Consider the following 21976-nt stretch of genomic DNA (forward strand, 5'->3'; position numbering starts at 1 on the left):
AAGTAAAAGGCAATGATTTTAAAAATCTTTAAAAGGACATATGTACACATGCATGCATATGAAACGAGTCAGCGTAGGACAGTAAAATTTAAAAATAAAGGAAATAGCTAACATATTGTCAACATAGATAAAAAGGCAGACTATCCTAATATGTCTAAATAATTCTAAAAAGGGAGTAAGATATATGGCAGCATGCAATCTTAAAATGACGCTATGGAATATATGTGTTAACACAAGAGTGTTCATCACGCCATTAAGTGAGACATAAAGTGGCTTAAGTTCTGTGTTCTGAAATGTTCCTTTTTTTGATAGTAAGGATCTTCTTATTTCCCTAATGAGTTCCCTAAGCTTAAGCAATCTTCCTGCCTCAACTTGCCAAGAAGCCGGGACTACAGATATATGCTGCTGTGCTCAGCTATAAAATATTCACAGACACAAAAAAACATTGTATCCTTGTGTGGTAAGACTATGGATTGTTTTTATTCTAATCATTATTGTAATTTATGTTGTTATTTTTAAGTCACCAAATTTGAATTGTTTGGGTGAAAACAAGACAAATAACTCAAAACTCCAATGAACTATATCCCAAAGAGCTCATACATTATTAACACAATGAATAAAATTTGTAAAATATGCATTTCTCAACTTATCTCCATATGAAGTGCTGTGAAATGTCAGGACCTTCTCTAGTACAGTTTTTAACTAGGATTGCATGTGGTTCCAACATAAATCACCAAAGTTACCGTGTACTCTCACTAGATATTCTTTATCATCGTCCCCTGCAGGACTGGATGCCAGGCAGGTGTATCTTCCTGTGTCCTCCACCTACAAAACCCAAAGGAGCAAGTTATGCAGTGTTCCCATGCTGGTGTCGGTGACGAAGATAAAATGTCCCTAGAACTGGCAAGATTACCATACAAGGCAAAATTACGGGAGGAAGTGCAGCAGATGAAACAGACTTCGTCACTATGGTTAGTGTTTTGATGTGGCACATTGGCCGACATCTCTGTTATGTATAAGAGTTTTAGGAAGGAGTTTTGATATAAGAATATAAAAAGGCATATATAAGTAAATAGTTATATATGTCTATCTGTACTTGTAGAAGATATAGCACCAAGTATGGCCACTCAGATGTTCAATATTTAATATGAAGAAATTAACATTCATAGGTTCAAGTTCCATAAACTTCATTTATATAAATTTCATCTGTTAAACCATAAACTTCATTTACACTCTTTCTGAAGGAAGTGGTATGTTTAGAGAAGCAACTGGTAAACAAAACACCAGATTACTAAGCCAAGCAAATTAATACCACATCTCGAATCTGTCACTGAGATATACAGCGATAGAACGCTGTTTGATTACAGTGTCAGACTGACGGCAGAATCTATTTGATTAAAATCCAAACCAATTATTTAGAAATACTCCTGGATGTTTTCTGCTGGATGTTAGTTTTCATCTATATGTTTGGCATTATATGAACACCACGTCTGGAGATATTATTCTAGTAAGCCTTACTATTAACAAAAACATGTTTTATAAAAGTAAGAAGTCTGGTAGAGCGCTTGCCTAGGAAGCGCAAGGCCCTGGGTTCATTCCCCAGCTCCGAAAAAAAAGAACCAAAAAAAAAAAAAAAAGTAAGAAGTCCTCAGCCATTTCATTTATTCTAATACTTGGACATTCTCTGAATACTGGCATTAAAATTATTATATTCAAATTTGACTTTATAGGTTATGAAAAACCTCTTGCTGGCTTCACAAATTCCTTTGAATAAATTTAAGACATGTCTGAAAAACAGAGTTGGGGGAAGGATTGAGGAACCCTGTGGGAGTGGGGATAGAGGTTCCACAAGGAGACCAACAGACTCAACTAACCAGGACTCTTGGGGCTCTCAGAGACTGAACCACCAACAAAAGAGCATGGCGGGACCTAGTACACCCGCCTGCACACATGTAGCAGACATGCAGTTTGGACTTCATGTGGGTCCTCCAGCAACTGGAGCTGGAGCCTACCCTAACTGTTGCCTGCTTGTGGATCCTGCTCCCTTTACTGGACTGTCTTGTCTGACTTCGGGGTACAGGATGTACCTAGTCCTGCAGTAACTTTAGGTGGGTTGGCTCCCCATGAAGTATCTTCCTCTTCTCAGAGCCAAAGAGGAAGGGGTGAAGGGAGGAGGAGGAGATGTGTGTGTGTGTGTGTGTGTGTGTGTGAGAGAGAGAGAGAGAGAGAGAGAGAGAGAGAGAGAGAGAGAGGGAGAGAGAGAGAGAGAGAGAGAGAGAGAGAGAGAGAGAGAGAGAGAGAGAGAGAGAGACTTTGAGGCAAGTGGGGTTGTGATTGGCATATAAAGTAAATAAATTAATTCATGGAAAAAGTAAATGGACAACAACAAAAAAAGACAGAAAAATGGTTAAAACATATATTAGACAAATCTTCACAGAAGCTTTTTATTAAGAATTAGAAAATAAAGTACCAACCAATCAGAGCTCCCAGGGACCAAAACACCATCCAAAGAGTACACATGGACAGACCCATGGCTCCAGTAGCAGAGGGTGGCCTTGTTGGACACCAATGGGAGGAGAAGCCCTTGGTCCTGCCAAGGCTGGACCCCCAGTGTAGGGGAATGTCAGGGAAGAGAGGCAGGAAGGGGTGGGTGGTTGAGTTGGGGATCACCCTCATAGAAACAGTGAGGGGGATGGGATAGGGATGGGAAACCAGGAAAGGGGATAACATTTGAAATGTAAATAAAAAAAATCCAATAAAAAAAGAAAAAATGTTAATGTTGTGAACTGTAGCCTGGAATTTTAGAGCATAAAAGCCCCTTTCTCTCATAGATCATTAAAAAAATTTATTTAGATATTTGCTCAGAATAAAACAATCTGCTTAAAGATATTTAAATGAATTTGCATAGCAGCTCTCTTTCCGTAGTCACCAACTATAGACAATCTGATAAAGAATAACAGGTGACTGGCAAACAAGAGATGATTTAAAAAGTCATAAAAAGAATCATGTTTTGATGCAAACAACAATGTGGATGGATCACAAAATGAATGTTCCAGATAATAGAAACCAGGCAAAAATGTGCTCACTATTGTGTACATAAACTGTAGAAAATCAAACAACCAACAATGGCTTAGGGCAGACCCGTATTTGACTGGAGGAGGGAGGAGTGGGTGGGAGACATAGTCAAGGGGCTTGGGTAGACATTGTGGGTGGTTTGTGTTTTCAGTGTGTTGCCTCTAGAGATGGCTTGCGCTGTGTACAATAGATCAACAACTTTATATGTATAAGGTAAATAATATAGTTTATTACCAATGATATGACAAAAAGGCTGTTTGAAAATTCCCCCTTTTCTTTATTCCTAAGCTTGCTTCATTATACCTAATTAACAATGGCTTAGTGTCATTTATTTTATACTCTGCTTTATTTTCCTTTCCAATACTATAACCACACAACAATCTTATTTCTTATTGGTAAGAACAAAAAGAATTAGAAAATAAGGGTCTGGGAGAGATAGCTCAGTGTGGAAGATCACTAGCTCTGAAAGTATGGGGACCTGAGTTCAAATCCCCAGCAGCGATTTAAAGAGATACACGAGGATGCCTGTGTCAATAACCTTAGCACTTTGGATTCTGAAGCTCAGATCTGAGAGTTCTCTGGTCAGTCACCCTCTCTGAAAGGCAAGCTTCTAGCTCAGTGACAGTCATCCCCTCAAGCCCAATGAGGTTGACAGCATTAGAGGGCCACTCCTAACATTTTGCTCTGGGCTCCACATGCTCTGCACACTACCATGAATATGCTACACACAGAGAGACTGCACACACACACACACACACACACACACACACACACACACACACACACGCACACAGATGCACACACATGCGCACACACACACAAACACAGAGAGACAGACAGACAGAGAGACAGAGAGAGACCATTTTCAAGAGAATAACGTTTGATTTTTCTCATCATCTCTTTAAAACCTCTAACTCTTCTTTGCCAACTCTTGTCAACTCTAGATTGTCGATACCCCCTTCACTTGTCTTCAGAGTGTCAAACTTAACGCATCACTAGTAGCAAATCAAAATTTACTTCCACTAGGAAATATTTCCCAACAACTTGCTTCCTTCTGGCTACTCAGAGTCATTATTTATAGTGTTGGTTTGAAGTGTACTCTGCTAAGTTTGAACAATTAAGTAGTTGTTTTTAGATTCTGGAGAGACATTGACACGTGCTATGCTTCAGAAGAAGAATGTATAATGGCAAAGCTGGATCAGTGTATTTGATTGTAGGATTGACAGGTCTTGCCTGGAGCAAGCCACAAACTTAGTTTATGATGGAAGATAATTCAAGAAATAACTGTCTATACTGTTCTTTTCAGAATTTGCTGAGAAGATGTTTTGGGCCAGGCATATTAGCAGAGAGCTGAGAGGCACATCAAAAGATGTCATTCCGGGGGGGCTGGGGATTTAGCTCAGTGGTAGAGTGTTTGCCTAGCAAGCGCAAGGCCCTCGGTTCGGTCCCCAGCTCCGGAAAAAAAAAAGATGTCATTCCGATGTGTAAAATGTAATGTAAGTGCTATAACAGGTGTGTACAGCCTGTCAAGACAACACATCTCGACCAGCAGAAGCAGAGGCAAGCTTGAGGCGTGGTCATGTTTCACTTTCTACCTCATGGCTGTTTCCAGTGGTTTGCATGTCTGCCATCTCACTGTATCTTTCAAGACATTTTATTTCCTTGGGAGAGAGGGAAAGTTCTTGAAGGGTTTTGATTCAGTGTATGGATTGAAAGTTTTGTGTTCCTGCTATGTTTGGAATGAAAGGAGGAGAAGTCATATGCTTCACGACAGCGAGCTGCTGTGCTGAGGTCTACTGCTTCCTTTACTCACTATGGTCAGTGCCTCTTTCAAGATAAAGTCTGGCTATTCAGTGTCATACAGGATGGACATTATGACCGTAGCAGTCACAGGAATTATAATTCTTGTTGTTGAATTTAATTGTTATGCTATTATATGTTTCTTTGGAAACCAAGACAACATATCATGTACCATATTCTTTTGGACTCTCAGAATACATCATCATCATCATCATCATAATCATCATCATCATCATCATCTTTATTGTTGTTGTCGTTGTTGTTACTGATACTGTTATTTTATCCAAAGTTTACAACTGAGGGCATCAGGACACTGGTGAAGAATCTTCATAATATAAAATTTTCCTTTATTGTTAGCATAAAAATTATTGATAACAATATATCCCAGACATATATTTAATATGTTAATATTTCAGATCAGTCTCTTAAAAATAAATCAAAATAACCATCTAATTCTACTGAAAATTCATTGCCTAAAACTGTTTCTCCAGCCCTCTGTTGTCTAGTTTGGGGGAATCAAAAGTGCTCTCTGAAATCTCAGACATTGTGTTTTAGGTTGCTTAACCTGGTTAGCGAAGAACTACATAGAAAAAAGCAGGAGCTTCAGAAAACATATTAGAACATGGAGTGTTGAAAACGTGCTTAAGTTAATGAGAAAGTATGTGTTTTTCTTCACAATGTTCTGTCAGATTCTTCATCTTCCTTCTACTTCCCCAGTCACGGATATCATAGAGGCAATCTACCCTTTGCAAATCCGTAGAGATTGGTGATGTATTCAGATGTACGGATGTGGTTACTCAGTAGCTATCATTTATTAGGGGATACAATATTAAAGCAGATAAAATAATCGTGTGGATGGAGACACTTACCTGCGCACTGGACACTCGAAGAATAGCTCCTCCTTCTAGAGTCTGCACTTGCTCTGTCTGTAGAAAGGGCCGGCCATCTTTCATCCAGGAAATCTTAGGGGCAGGGATTCCAGAAGCAATGCAGGACAGTTCAAGTGGGTTATTTACAATTACGGATACCTCTCCAGGCCCTTCAGATCCATTGATGTGAGGCGGTTCTAATGAAATGGGAGCGCGCAACAACAACAAGAAAAAAGTGCTGTTTTACACATGAAAACATGAAGATGAACAACATTTATAATATAATTTGCCGTTACTAGTAACATAAAAGCATTTACAATATATTCCATCTATATGTTCACATTCCATACATGTTATTATATCATATAACATATACATGTACATATACATTATTATATATTTATCGTATTTCAGATCAGTTTTAGCTGATCTGATCTTTAAAAGTTTGGAAAGGAAACTCCAACTCGCATTTACATCCCTGTGACATAAAACATTTAGAGTATAGAGAGTAGAACGATGGTAGATGGTCTTAGTTCTTCTCACTGGCAAGGGTTCAAAACACTGGGAATAGTGGTTTCTGCAAGGAGCACATTTGTTATGTCTAGGCAGGGGTAGCTTTCTCTCTTACTGTTTATACTTCTAAAATTACCTTCCTCCAGAGAAAGTTAAAAAAAAAAAAAACTAAACACTTGGTCCTTGGCTCCACTCCTCCCAAATGTAATCCTTTTAAAACAGACTTTTCTCACAGCGACCAGTGAACATTTTCAGAGAAAAAAATTGTAGTTCATGCTGTAGGCTTTCGGGCTCAGGAGGCAGACAGAGTGGATGCTGGACAGCTCCAAGGGTGAGCTGAGGGGTTTTGCCTTTGTTTTTGTATTAAAGCAGGCACATAGTTTAGAATCTGACTCATAGCACAGGACCTGATGTCCCACTGAGTTTGAAAGGAGCGCAACAGGTCTGTGGATCTGGATAGACCTTCAAAAAGAGAACTGGCATCAAGAAACACAGTGAGACCCTCTGTGTTTCTTTTAAACTCATGCATGTTTTACTTCAAATTAAAAGCTTTAAAAAGCAATTACTAAAATCTCTACTGTAACAACTTTGTTGAAATTTCCTTTACTTTTTTAAAATTTTTTATTCAATCTTTTTTTTACAGTCCAGACTTTATCTCCCTCCTGGTCCACCCTCTGACTGTTCCACATCCCATACCTCTTCCCAACCCCTCAACCCCTCCCAGCCCCATGAGGATGTCCCCACCCCACCCCCACCCCTCCCTACCAGACCTCCCCACTTCCTGGGACCTCCAGTCTCTTGAGGGTTAGGTGCCTCTTCTCTGACTGAGTCCAGACCCGGCAGTCCTCTGTTGTATATGTGTACTGGGCCTCATATCAGCTGGTGTACGCTGCCTTGTTGGTGGCTCAGTGTCTGAGAGATCTTGGTGGTCTAGGTTAGTTAAGACTTCTGGCCATCCTACAGTCACCCTCGTTCTCAATTTCTTCCAGCTTTTTCCTAATTCAGCCACAGTGGTCACCAGCTTCTGTCCATTGATTAGGTATGAATATCTGTATCTGACTCAGCTGCTTGTTGGGTCTTTTGGAGGGCAGTCATGATAGGTCCCTTTTTGTGATAGCTACAGTAATAGTGTCAGCTCCCCTTGAGCTGGATCCCAATTTGGGCCTGCCACTGGACCTTCTTTCCTGAAGTCTCTTCTCCATTTCCACCCCTGCAGTTCTTTCAGACAGGAACAATAATGGGTCAGAGTTTTTCACTGTGGGATCGAAACTCCATCCCTCACTTGATGCCCTGTCTTTTTGCTGGAGGTGGGCTCTACAAGTTCCCTCTCCCTACTGTAGGACATTTCATCTAAGGTCCTTCCCTCTTAGTACTGAGGATCTCTTACCTCCTAGGTCTCTGGTACCTTCTGGAGAAGTCCCAACCTCCTACCTCCTGAGGTTGCCAGTTTCCATTCTTTCTGCTGGCCCTCAGGGCTTCAGTCTTTTTCCCCTCCCAATACCAGATCGTGTTCCCATCTTCCCCTCCCTGTCCCCCTTCGCACACCCAGGTCCTTCCCTCTCTCCCCCTTCTTGTGACTGCTTTCTTCTCCTTCCTAAGTGGGATTGAGGAGTCCTCACTTGGGCCCTTCGGCTTGTTGACCTTTTTGAGATCTGTGGATTGTATCCTGGGTATTCTGAAGTGCTTTTTTTTTATTATTGTTTGTTTTTTTGCTAATATCAACTTATTAGTGAGTACATACCATACATGACCTTTTAGGTCTGAGTTACCTCACTCAGGATGAACTCAGAACGATATTTTCTAGTTCTATCCATTTGCTGCAAACCACAGGATGTCTTCGTTCTTAATAGCTGAGTAGCAGTCAGTGCACTGTAAACTGTATCCATTCTTCTGTTGTGGAACATCAGGGTTGTTTCTAGCTTCTGGCATCACAAATAAGGCTGCTATGAACATAGTGGAGCATGTGCTCCTGTGGCATGGTGGTACATCTTTTGGGTTTATGCCCAAGAGTGGTATATCTGGATCTTCAGGTAGACCTATTTCCAATTTTCTGAGGAACCTCCAGATTGATTTCTAGAGTGGTTGTACCAGTTTGCAATCTCCCCAGCAATGGATGGGTGTTCCTTTCTCCACATCCTTGACAAGATGTGCTATCACCTGAGGTTTTGAATCTTAGCCATTCTGATTGTTATGAGGTGGGCTCTTAAGGTTGTTTTGATTTGCACTTCCCTGATCACTAGGGACTTTGAACATTTCTTTATGTGCGTCTTAGCCATTTGAGATTCTTCTCCTGTGAATTCTGTGTAGTTCTGTACCACATTTTTTGATTGGGTTGTTTTTGGTGGTTAGTGAAGAATTTTTTCCCCCAATCTGTATGTTGCTGATTTGTCTTAATGACTATGTCCTTTGTTTTACAGAAGCTTTCCAGTTTCAAGAGGTCCCACTTATCAATTCTTGATCTTAGGGTGTGAGATGTTGGAGTTCTGTTTAGAAAATTTCCCCCTGTGCCAATGAGTTCAAGGCTCTTTCCCCCTTTCTCTTCTATTAGATTCATTGTATCTGGCTTTATGTTGAGGTCCTTGATCCACTTGGACTTGAACTTTGTACAAGGTAACAAATATGGATCTATTTTCATTTTTCTACATCAGACTGCCAGTTAGACCAGCACCATTCATTGAAGATTTTTTTTCCTTCCATTGTACATTTTTGGCTTCTTTGTTAAAGATCAAGTGTCTATAAGTGTGTGGTTTTATTTCTGGGTCTTCAATTCTGTTCCATTGATCAACATGTCTGTCTCTGTACCAATGTTATTCAGTTTTTTCACTATTACTCTCTAGTATATCTTGAGGTCAGAGATGGTGATTTCCCCTAGATGTTCTTTTAGTGTTAAGAATTGTTTTCGCTATTCTGGGTTTTTTGCCTTTCCAGATGAATTTGAGAATTACTCTTTCCTTGCCTTTGAAGAATTGTGTTGGGATTTTGATGGGAATTGCATTGAATCTGTAGACTGCCTGTGGTGGGTTGGCCATTTTTACTGTGTTAATTCTGCCAATCCATGAGCAGAGGAGATCTCTCCATTTTCTGAGATCTTCTTCGATTTCTTTCTTGAGATAATTGAAGTTGTTGTCATACAGATCTTTCACTTGTTTGGTTAGAGTTACCCCAAGACACTATATATTATTTGTGGCTATTTTGAAGGGAGTTGTTCCCCTAATTTCTTTCTTAGCCTGTTTATATTTATATAAGAAAAAGAGAACACAGCAAATCTATCCTTTTTTGTTTTAGACTCCAATTAGGAAATCTGTGCGCCTTAATCATCATCCCAGAGTTCCTCCTTTTACACTTCAAGACATCTGATATATGAGTATCAAAATATATTTTACATGCGCTATAAGACTGATATATGGTTTCCTGATTAATAGATTATAATGGCTCCATATCACTAACTGAATTAAACAAAAGTTAGTTTCTAAAGTTTCTAACACTCTCTTCTTCAATATAGTTATGTGAGCCCTAGACTTCAAATGAGGTTACTTCCTCCTGCAACTGGCCCTGTCCTTAATGCTTCTCAGTCAACACCACCCACTGCCTGAGCTTGTCAGGCATCATCAAGATTCTATGAGTGATTTGAAGTTTCCTTATAAAGCCCAAATCATGCTCTGTAAACTCTCTACTCTCTTTAAACTTCATAGTATGTGTTTTGTTTCACCTCTTGGTGAAAGCACTAATTTGGCTCTCCATTTGACTATAATCAATTCGTCATTATTTTTCTTAGTTATTATTTGCTAAATGTCAGTCATGGAAACAGAAAGATTCATTAAAAATTCTCCTCCCTCTCACGTTCATGGGGACTAGGTTAGGACAGTGGCATGAGCAGCTTGGCTCCTATTGCCTCAAACTCTACTCTCTAGATGCTCCATGTGTCAGGCAAAAGCCAACCGCTTCACTTTGGATTGCCCCATGCCTCTTATACCCAGGGAAGAGGGGAATTCAGTGCCCTGACTGAATACTCAAGAATTTGTATTTCCTGTCTAAATCCCAGTTTGGAGCCCTAAAAGAAAAAATACTATGATCAGATAAATAGCTCCATTTCTGTGTTTTATAAAAACACCCTGATGTGAACTAGCATTCGGACAGTTTTTGGTTCCTTTTTCAGTGTTCCTCATACTTGTATGATGGATCGACTAACCATTTAGTCACATAGTCTGGAGACTGAGACTCGATCTTGATACCTTCACATCATCAACTCCACAGTTGAAATTCACAACTAAGCTAAAATAAATGTGCAATTATTTCTAGAAAAATATATACATTCTTTTATTTTCATCACTATAACCTAAGGTACAATACTGTTTATGATAGAATATCTTCCTTTCTGCTTTTAGGTACCTCTTCCTCATTATTATTATTAATTATTATTATTATTATTATTAGCATTATTATCATTGTAAAACTGCCTTAACTGCCCTGTTTATCATTTGTGACCATTTGTTTTTAATATAACATTTTAAATTTATTCTTTGTGAGTTTCTTACATGTATGAGATGTGTTTTGATCCTATTTGACTGCCCTCTCTTTCCAGCTGCTGGATCCCCTCACCTCTTCTTTCCAACAGTGGGAACATTGAGTTTAATTAGTGATGTCCATGCATTTCCTTCATGGGTCTGGGGCCATCCATTGGAGCATGACCAATCTACCAGTGACTATAACCTCAAAGAAAACTGATCAGCTGCCCATAGCTCCTCCATTAGGGGTGGAGTTCATATGCCTTTTCTGAGTGTTGATTGGCATTATCTCGTGCAGCTCCTGTGCAGGAAACTGCAGCTGCAGTGTGTTTGAAATGGTCCAGAAGTGACCATTTTGGTCCAGTTCTCTCTAACCTTTAGCTTGTATAATCTTTTAATAACCTTTCCATGATTTTATAAGCCTGTTGGGGAGGGGACCTAACACAGATGCTCCACTTCTCTACCCAATATTATTTAAATATTAATTGCTTTTAAGTGACTCCAGTTTTGTTAGGGCTAGAATAGTAGTATTTGTCATATTTCTCAACCTATTTAGCATGTATTAGATAGAATATATGTAGCACTGTTAGCCAAGGAGGTCTAAGTGGGTGTGCTTTTTCCCCCTTTTTTCTTATTGGATAGTTTATGTATTTATATTTCAAATGTTATCCCCTTTCCCAATTTCCCCCTCTCCTATACTCCCTTCCCCTGCTTCTGTGAAGATGCTCCCCCTCCCACACACCCACTCCCATCTCAACATCCAGGCATTCCCCTACACTGGGGAAATGAGCCTTCACAGGACCAAGGGCTTCTCTTCCTATTGATTTCAGACAAGGCCATCCTCTGCTACATATGCAGCTGGATCATGGGTCCCCCCATGTGCACTCTTTGATTGGTGCTTTAGTCCCTGGGAGCTCTGGGGTGTCTGGTTGGTTGATATTGTTGTTCTTCCTATGGGATTGCAAACCCCTTCAGCTCCTTCATTCCTTTCTCTAACTCCTCCATTGAGGTCCCCATGCCCAGTTGGATGGTTTGCTGCAAGATTCTTAATCTGTATCAGTAAGGCTCTGGCAGAGCCTCTCCGGAGACATCCATACCAGGTTCCTGTCAACAAGCACTTCTGGGTTTGTTGGCTGCTTATAGTATGGGATAGACTTAAGAAAGTCTATAAAGAGACAACCCCTTGGCCATAGGCTTTCTCCCTTGGTTCTGCTCTAGTCAGAGTTGACTTCTGCTGGAGGTAAAGGGACATTGCAAGATCATTGATTAGCCATGATGTAGGCCTCAAGAGAAGGACAAACATCCGAACTGCCCAGTCAGGGCAGCAATGGCTACCCCCAACCCCAGACATCTCTCTTAATGAAAAAGCAAAGGACCAAGGATGTCACTCTGTGACAGTGCTTGCCTAATATGCTCAGGGCTCTGGGTTCACCTCTGCATCACAGAAATAAGTTCAAAGCCAAGGTAAATCTTAAAATAGGAAATGGTAGAATCTGTTTAAATTTTGAAAAATCTTTTTTTTCCACCTTCACAGTTTATTTCTTTTTGATCAAAGATTCAGTAGGACCAATGGCTGCAAGCTCCTACTACTTTTATTTTCTTACCATGTATGTAGTTATCATATCCTTGAACACTGAGCCCCAAACAATCCCTTCATTCCTTAAGTTGAGATGCTAGACTATTTCATCACAGCAACAGGCAAGTATCAGGGCACCATCCATCATTCACATCTTGATGTTATTGGGAGGTACTGCTATAGGAAGTGTGGCCTGCACCGAAGAAATGGAAGAATATTTGTGGAATGGGGGTGACAGGCATATCTTTCTCTGACCTCTTCTTTTTAGTCTCTGTTTCGCAGCTGTGGTGAGAGTAACATCTCTGTTTCGTCATCGTGTTTGCATGATGTTTTGTTTCTTCATGGCCAAAGCAACCAAACAGATGACCATGGAGAGTTCTGAACCACTAAGTCTAAGCCATTCCCCCAACTTTATACAGTTTTATTAGGTATTTATTAGAGCGACAAGAAGGCTGAGTAGAGCATACTCATGCAAAAAAAGGGTCTATCTTCCACAGTACTCAAATCTAGGTTCTAACTAGTTCTATCTTATACCTATCAGAATGTCTGAAATAAAAAACTCAAGGGACAGCACATAAAGGAGAGAATGTGGAGTGATAGGAACACTCCTCCATTGCTGGTGAAGGATGGTGAAGGGGCCGTTTCAACAGCCAGTATCACAATTCCTAATATTGCTCTTGGAATCCATTCTTGACTTACAGCCTTTCTCCTTACAGCCAGATTGCCCTTTCCAAGTGAAGATCTATTTATGCTATGGTACTTACTACAACTCGTAATGACTTCTTGTTTTTAGAGGATAAAACTGGAGCTTTCTTTCAGAATTAACATATACATTTGAATTTTATTTAATTTATCCATAGTTTGAGTTTTTTAACAAGCATATGATGCCTTTTGATTCAATAAATCTTCATTCCCTCCCCTCTAATTCCTTCCATATCCACCACCCGTGCACCATTTTAGCTCCCCAATCTATGTGCTCTATTTTGAAATCCACTGAGCTGGGACCAGTTAGTATCGACCTATAAGTGCACAGGTTAAAGGCACTGGAGCGTGCCTCTCAGGAGCCATGTCCCTGAAGAAAACTGACTTTCTTTCTCCCATCAGCCATCAGTTGCCAATAGCTCCTCACCCAGGACTTGGAACTTTTGAGTCTTTCCCCTGTTAGTTCTGAGATTTTGTCAGGCACGATCTAGCGCGGGTCTTATGAATAAGATGACAGACATGTGTGCAATGGCCTTGTTATATCCAGCAACTAGTCTTTCTCTTCAGATGTCCACGTCTCAGATGGTGATCTGTTTGACCCCTGTGATGATGCCTGAGGCTTTTAGAAAGGGTTACGATACAGCTGTGCCATTCAGACCCGACAACTCCAAGTCTCTCGTTCTCTGCATTCACTAGTTGTGGATCTGTGGATTAATCACCTTCTACCACAGAAAGAAGCTCCTCTGATGAGAGATGAGAGGTGCACTATTATGAAATTTTCATAACTGGTCGTGGCATCTGGGTGCTGCTAAACTCAGAGCTTCATGGTGTTTGATGTTCTCTCTTGCTTTAGCGTTCTAGCCACACTGTACTTTTTCAAAGCCACCTATCCACCATGACACCTCCCACCACATGCTGAGAATTGAAGGCAGCAGCAGTGTCCCAAGTAGAAATGTTTGCAAGCTGAGTAGTGGTGCTGTCCTATGTGAGGCGCTGAATGGATTCATTTTGAGCAGACAGGGAGACACTTCTCATCTTTCTGTGTCATGGAATATTATCCTATAATCTTTTCACCCCGGAATGCTGGGCTTTGGACATCACCCCAGCAGCATCATTGCTGTTCTCTCTTTTATTTGCTGCAGCAATGTGTCTGTTTGTAATTCTGCTTCTGGAGTCTCTCTCCATTGTCACATGACAACCAGATCCTTGTGGTTTCAGGGCTATACGAACACAGCATCTTCTTCAATCCAGTCTTTACTCTCACTAGAGGGACTTTTTAGAAGAGACTTCTGGCTGCATATTTTTCCTGAAAATTATTCTTGTCTTTTAAAGAGTCTAACTCCCCTAGAGGGTTGTCAAAGACCTTCACAGAATGCCTTTCTGCTCACTTGGCCTCGTTTCACCCCCTTATACTCAGTTTCCATGAGTTTGAACTCACAATTAAGTTCTATCACCTATAGATGAAATGGGCAACGGTCTTCAATTCTGCCTCACTTTGAGTCCTTCCATTTGATGGGTCTATAGGGAAGATCTACTTTGGAACTTACTGTCCCACAGAGTGTTATGCTAACCACTAGACCCTCATCACAACAAAATTATTATTAGTTCTTCAATTTCTTTTCCTCACTCTCCAAATGGAGGAACTTGAGGGCTGAACTCATCTTTCCTATTTGATGATAATTCAATTGTCTAACATTCAATGATTACACAGTAGGCCTTCACGACTGGCAGACAGAAACATGCTCAGAACATAATATACATACAATTCATATTTAATATGTGAGCAGTGAAGACAAGGTCACGTTATCTCTTTCATTGTAACCCATGCTGATAAACCGATGGGTAGGGATTTGTAACCTACACATCTTAATTGCACAACCCAAATTTTGTGTTGTTTCTATGTTTTTAAATAGCCTGGGAAAAATATCTCTTCCACCACTACCTTTCCGATCTGAAGACTCAGATATATCAGAGCATCTTCTTTGGTATATTTCCACAGTGTTCTGCCTCCGTCTGCACTTAGAACTCCCATCAGCACAGCTCAGAAGTACCTAATTTGGTTTCAATTCAATCCAACAAATACACACTAAGAATGTCTGGTGTGTCAGACATCATCCTGAGCATTGGGGACCAGCAATAAGAAAGAGGCATGCTGCATTCCCCACCATAAAACCTAACTGGGGATAAAGACAACTCTTAAATTCACATAAATAATTGAATTTTAATAGGTACTCTGAGAAAGATTACAGAGCACTCTGAAAGCAGACGCTAGCCCTTCCTAACCAGGACTCCTGCCAACATTCTTTTCTGCTATTCTCAGTAGGGAGCATAGCTGCTCTGTGAAAGGACTATGGCAGCTGCCCAATATCAAACCTCAAGAAATCTTGACTATCATTTTAGGTAATTTCATTTAGCCCCCTTTTATGCCCACCATCCACATTTTTTGTTACACACAAAATTGTAATTTGTCTTTATGTTGGTTTTCGCTGGTAAAATGTTATACTATGAACTTAAAATATAGACTTTGAATGTACACAAGAGTTACTAGAAATTGACTATTCAAAGTGATTGTTCTGACTGTAATCTTAAAATTAGGTAATATAAGACTGTTTGGGATAATGGCATAAATATTATTGCCGTATTTTATCCAATTTCCATTTTCAAATGTGCTTTAAATTTTTAGAAAAAGTTAAAAAGCCATCTATTAGGGCTCAGGCAGATGGGCCAGTAGGTGAAGCTCTTGCTTTATAAGCATGAAGACTGGAATTAGGATACCCAGAACCCACTGAAAGCAGGGTAGGCATGGTGGCCACCTGCAATCACAATACCCAGGTGGGAGGCATCAGTCAGGGATCTCTGGGGGGAAGATGGCCAGTGAGACTCTAGGTCCAGAGAAAGATGCAGGGTCAAAAAACAGAGTAAGAGCAGTTAAGAACCATGTCTAACACTAACACCAGGTCTCTGCATGGATACACTTACCTCCACATCTGCACACACATAGGAACCCATGCATGTGCAAACACACACTCTCATACACATGAAAAGGTCTGATATTAATGGAATAACATGATTTTTCAATTAATAATATCTTATAAATAGGAGTTTTTACCTATCAAAACAAAGAAAACTCACCATTCAAGCTCAACCCACTTTACATGAATTTAGGTGACTTATAGAACAGAAATAGAAATGCAATAAAGTTTTCATTAAAGTTCGTTCCATAAAGATCGAGTCTAAGTACTGTACTCAGTATCTAGGTCTCAGCTGCCGCTGAATTCTCAAGTGCCCTGTACTTATCAGAATGGCTAGGTACCTAGGACTTTCAGGACAAAATGCTTGCTGACTTCTCCAGCTTCATTTGAGGCAATGCAGGTGTACTTTCCAGTATCTTCCGTGTCTGCCTTGATGAGCTGAAGGACCATCCCCTGAGTGCCGATGGTCAGATGAGCATCAAGCGCCAGAGGCTGGCCGTCTCTGAGCCAAGACATGCTAGGGGTAGGGGCTCCATCTGTAAAGCACGTCATAGAGGTAGAACTGCCTTTGACAAGTGTGATTTCCTCTGTTCCCATTGCGTTGTCCATATTCGGTGGCACTATACAGAAAATAAATCAGGAAAAATGTATGCATATCATAATTCGAGGTGAACTTAATTACCAGTATTTAAATACTTCCATACTGTTTTTACATTCGATAAAGCAAAGTATTTTCAAAGAGCATAGAATAAATTGACTTTATTGTAAACCATTTATTGATTGGGCTAATTATTAATCTTCCATAGATTAGCAAAGAAGTCTTGAAATTGTTTTCCTACTGAATATACAATCAATGTGCATTATATCTTGGTAACATTTTCAACTTGCTAGCACTGTCTCTTTAATTTGTTATGATGCAACAGTAGTTCTTATAGTAATTCAATATTATACTTTCAATGACTATGTGAAAAACACAGTAATAGAGTAAGTTTTATAAATATCACAGATTGCAGTTCTTAGTTACTCAGAGTTGTTCTGAGATGTTCTTATGGATTAGAGAAATGTGAACCAGCAATCTACCCTATATCATAAATGCAAATGCACATATCCAAACATTTTTATCTCTAAATGAGTTGCTAATGTCAGGAAGAAGTTTGTTGGAGCTTTTTTTTTTTTTTTTTTTTTTTTGCTTTTTTTTTTTTTTGCTTTTTTGTATGTGCACATGAACAAAAAAGTCTTCTGTCTGTCTGAAATATTATGTTGCAGACTTTAGTTCTGTTTGTTTAACAGGAAGCACACAGGAAGCCAGGATACTAGGAAGGTGGCATAGGTGTGTCTTAAGGGAGGAGAGAGAGTACAGAGAAGGAATTCTGAGGGTGGAATGCCTTGGGCAGGAAGTGACGGGGAGATGACAGTGAGAGCCTAGGTAGATTAACCAAAATGAACAAGTCATATAGAAACCTACTATCTTAACCACCCCTCTCCCAATACGCAAAAGAGAGACTATATGGAGTCCCCATGTATGGCTATGTAATGATGCTTCTAAACAGGTACTAAACACAATCCCCAATCCTAGAAGTGGGAAATCACCACAGTAATTGGCCAAGCATGCTCCAAGTCCTCTCAAACTATCAGGCTCTTGTCAGTCTCTTGGTGGCCCACCAGAACTAGAGTATAACGCGATATTTTTATAGGTCACACACATCTGTTTCAAGACAGAGAAAGAGCAAGCTAGAGACAGGATGAAAGCGTCCCTGTTACTGGCTAACCTTCAGTGTGCTGGGAGATACAAAGCAGGCTCCTGGGGTAGAAAAGGCAACAGTTGTCTTACTCAGCTGTGAACCCTCCAAACCAAAAAACTAACTTGTTGGGCAAGTTGGAGTCACCTGTGCAACCGTGGCACAAACGCTGTAGTGTTTACCCACCACTCCGATTAAAGACCTGTTGCACTGGAAGGAACTCATGTCTGGTATTGTACTCTGGGTTACAAACAGTTGACTGAGGAGATTGTAGGCCCAAATGGAGAACTCACTATTGTTTAACTAAATTACTTCAGATTGCCTTCTAAATCTCTGTTGCCATGCTGAAAACAAAAGTTACCATCACCCCCAAATTAGAGAAGCCTCTCCTTGCAGTGAACAGCAATGAGTTCAAAGACTCATGGTTACCCAAAGAAGCTGAGAATAAGTTAGAGATTATCCCTAAGCAAGTCATTTATATAACTCCCTTTAATAGCATAAAAAGAGGCATTATCATAGTTAGTCTGTCTACACAAACTAGAGTCACCTGGGAAGAGGGAACCTCAATTGAGGAATTGCCTCCCTTTGATTGGTTGGTGTGTGTGTCTGCAGGACATTTCCTTCATTAATAATTGCTATAGGAAGGTCCAGGCCATTGTGAGCATTACCAACTCCAGGTAGGTGGCCCTGATTGTGTATGGAAGCACACTGAGCAAGTCATGGAGAGCAAGCCAAGAAGTAGCATTCCTTTGTGGTTCTGCTTCATGACAGCAACAGACAAACTGATATAGCTGGGACACATGTAAGTTACAAGATGAGGCAAAGACGAAGAGCTGAAAATACCATCTACAAGACTCAGTGCCACCATTGCAATCATGAACTCATAGCAACAGTGGTTGACTACCCTGCCCATACATGACAGGTCCGCAATCAGTCTGGCCCTATCAACCAGGAGTCATGGAAGGAAGAGGGCTACTAGGGGTATATCTGTTACCACTAACTATTCATTATTGACAGGTTTTAAAGGATGAATGACCATTATCTTTAGAGCTTTCCAGGTTCCAATGGATAACTCCAAACTCATGATCACACAGACAGCCTTGGGAGACTCAGTGGGTCACAAAACAAAATATTAGACAGAAATAGGAAAAAGAGATTTGGAAAAGTAGGTGGTAGACAGGTGATAGGAAAGCACGAGAGGGTGGGCTAGGAGAGTGTTCTGTAGTCATTATGAAAATGTGACACCATCAAAAATTTAATAAAGAAATCTTACACCTGATTGATTTTGTATTCGATGAGAATTTTTGACAGATAATGTAGACCAATAAATACAGACTCCTTGGGGGGAGAAAATCTTGCCTAGTAGAGAGAGATTTTTCACCAGTTATTTTTGACAGAGGGATGTTGGACTTACAAGTCTTTGAGGAGGACAGTTAATAAGGGCATGCTGCTTAATGCCACTAAAGTAGCAGGATCATTCTGTGACATACCAAAGACTTGAAGGCTGTAGCGCTTACTATCTATCCCAGCTCTATTGGAGGCCACACAAGTATACACAGCAACATCAGACACCTGAGCTCTCACGATCCTGCAAAACAGGACCCAGCATCTCATACTCAAGATACACAAGATAATTATGACTTATAAACAGACAATAGAATAAAATTTATATTGAAAATTCTTAGACATGAAACCTGTGACCGTTACCACAAAATGTAGGCATCTCCAACTGCAGCTGTTTGCACAGTGGTGACGGCAGTAATGGCAAACCACTACGACTACAACATAATTGCTAGAGTGAATATTTTTCAAACACGCTAACAGAGAAAAATGGTAGCATGAAAATCACATGAACATCATCAACAACCTCCCATCTTAATGTGTAACACCGTGCTTAAAATATACATCTTAGAAATATAAACTTGATAACAATTCATCTCTCAAGAACCATTGAGTAAAGACACCTTTATAAAACAAGCACGTAAATAAGAAGACAAAGCCGCTTCCATGTTTGGTCCCTTAGCTTCCCTCTTCTGAACACATACTGAATGGTGTCCCATGACAGCAGTCAAAGCATAGGGAAGAGGATGACTTAAATGCCGTGTAGGAGAAATAAGAGTTGTCTACCACTGTTATCATAAGCACTTAGGAAAGGACACACAACACAATCTAACCTGACGACCTGCCCTGCTGACAGCAAGCGAATGTGGGAAGAGATGGGCAGAGGAAGGCCGTTCTTCAGCCAGCTGATCTGCGGTGGAGGTGTCCCCGTGGCTTTGCATTCGATGTTTAGTGACGTGTCTACCAGAGCCATCAGTTTCTCTGCCTCCTCCTTATTACCTCGGATTTTAGGTGGAACTGTGAAACGCACACAGTGAATGAGAGAGAAGATTTATGAGTTCAAATCATTTGCACTGTAATTGTTCTTGCTTCTGCTTTGTATCCCAAAAGAAAATACCATGGATATTAGATTTACTTAAATACTCCAGTCACCTGTGGCCTATCAATGGATTCTTAAGGTAGCAAAGTCAAAACTTGGCGGCATTTCATATTTACCATAGACATTCAAGTTAAATATTCGGTCTTCTTCTCCAGCAGGATTAGTAGCCACACATGTATACTTTCCCATGTCAGATGTGAGGGCTCTGTAAATATTTAGTGTGCTGCCATCTGTGGTGACCCTGTGGAAAAAGTCAGGACAGAGGCACTGTGGGGATAGGATTTGAAAAACTCGTTCAACTTTATTGTGTCCTCTGAAAAATATATGCCATTATAACATAATGCCTTCACCTTGAATAGAATGATTTAACCCTATTTCACAACTACATAGAAACCTATGAAAGGCAGAGCCACCGAAACCAATGGCAATCTCAGAAAACTAAAATTATATAGAGACCATTTTCATATCCATCATCTCCTTCTGAGAAGAAGAAAACAGAGATAGTCAGGTCAGGAACATGACAGACAGAGGTGCCTTTCTCTCAGCCTTAGAATGCTACATCTTAGGGACAAATAGGAGTTATCTACTCAATGAAAATTTGAAAGTTCTGGTGTGAAATGAAGAACATGAAGAGCTGAAAATGTGGAGAAAAATTAATTGTAAATATCATAGTGATATTTTAATAAAGAGAACAAAGTAGTATCATTTACTTAAACAGTGATGACTGTACATTTATAGATAGATTCTGAACTCTTTTTCAAGTGGCTAAGTTCTTTTGAATCATGTAAAAGTAAATGATAAATATGAAATTAGATAAAAAATATATCTAATTAAGATTATCACACTATTCATTTTCTCCACATACCATTAATTATCAAACAAAACATTCTATGCTTTTGGATGTTTAAAATGTTATCTACAACTATTTTAAGAATAGTTATTTCATCAACACCCCTGATTATATTGCAAACTAAAATTGCAGGTTGTCTCAGTCAATAATTTTTAAAAAGTGACCTTGATAAATTGTTCTACCTAGATATCTACAGCACCATCAGACAGTGATGAGTCATCAGCCAAGTGGAGGCAACGAAAAGCAACTTTTAAGAATTTAGAGTTCCAACCTCCCACGTACTAACATAGAACCCTAAGCTTCACCATGTCTGACAGATGCCCACTACCCACTTAATGAAAATCACTAAACACTTGTTAATTCTTCATATTTGTTCACAGAACAGACATAAAATGCCCAATATTTCTGAAAACATTATCTGGCAGCTTACCCAATCTCGTAAATGGGACAAATACTACATTTTAATACAAAACAAGTACTAGGAAAATGATGCTTACTGTATTTACGTTTTATGTATTCAATTCACTGACTAGAGGAGAAAATACTGCAATATTGAATAAATTATAAATTTAATAGTACAGAATAATTATGCATATAATTATTCTGGCATATGTGTGTAGATATGTTTGTGTTGAAATATCTTTATGAGACTGTAGACTGTTTCTCTGGAGAAATTTGTTCAAGGTACATGGGAAACCTATTGCATTGTCATTCACCTCTGTTAAAAGAGAAATATGGATCAGCTCAAAGTGGATGTGAACAAACCTTGAACTGGAAAATGATGCTCTTATGTCTTTTCTCATAATTCATCCATAAAACCTGCATTCATGCCATTTGATAACTTTAAGATAAAAACCCACAGCTAGGAATATTGATGACTCTTGTGGGGTGCTGTTGGCTTGACTTTAACAGGGAAAGAATTAATTGTTTTATGA

General features: G+C 39.7%; 1 protein-coding gene across 2 annotated transcripts in view; it reads right to left on the reverse strand.

Moving 5' to 3' along the window:
- Positions 1–21976, reverse strand: part of Hmcn1 (hemicentin 1) — a 457385-nt gene that overhangs the window by 80641 nt on the left and 354768 nt on the right. For both annotated transcript variants that reach the window (NM_001271292.2, XM_087580179.1), the window contains 6 exon segments: positions 744–825; positions 5745–5941; positions 16354–16632; positions 19242–19339; positions 19926–20109; positions 20308–20432. In NM_001271292.2, coding sequence (NP_001258221.1) covers positions 744–825; positions 5745–5941; positions 16354–16632; positions 19242–19339; positions 19926–20109; positions 20308–20432 — 965 coding nt within the window.

This window comes from Rattus norvegicus, chromosome 13 (genome assembly GCF_021556685.1).
Source record: "Rattus norvegicus strain SHRSP/BbbUtx chromosome 13, alternate assembly SHRSP_T2T, whole genome shotgun sequence".
Lineage (NCBI taxonomy): Eukaryota > Metazoa > Chordata > Mammalia > Rodentia > Muridae > Rattus > Rattus norvegicus.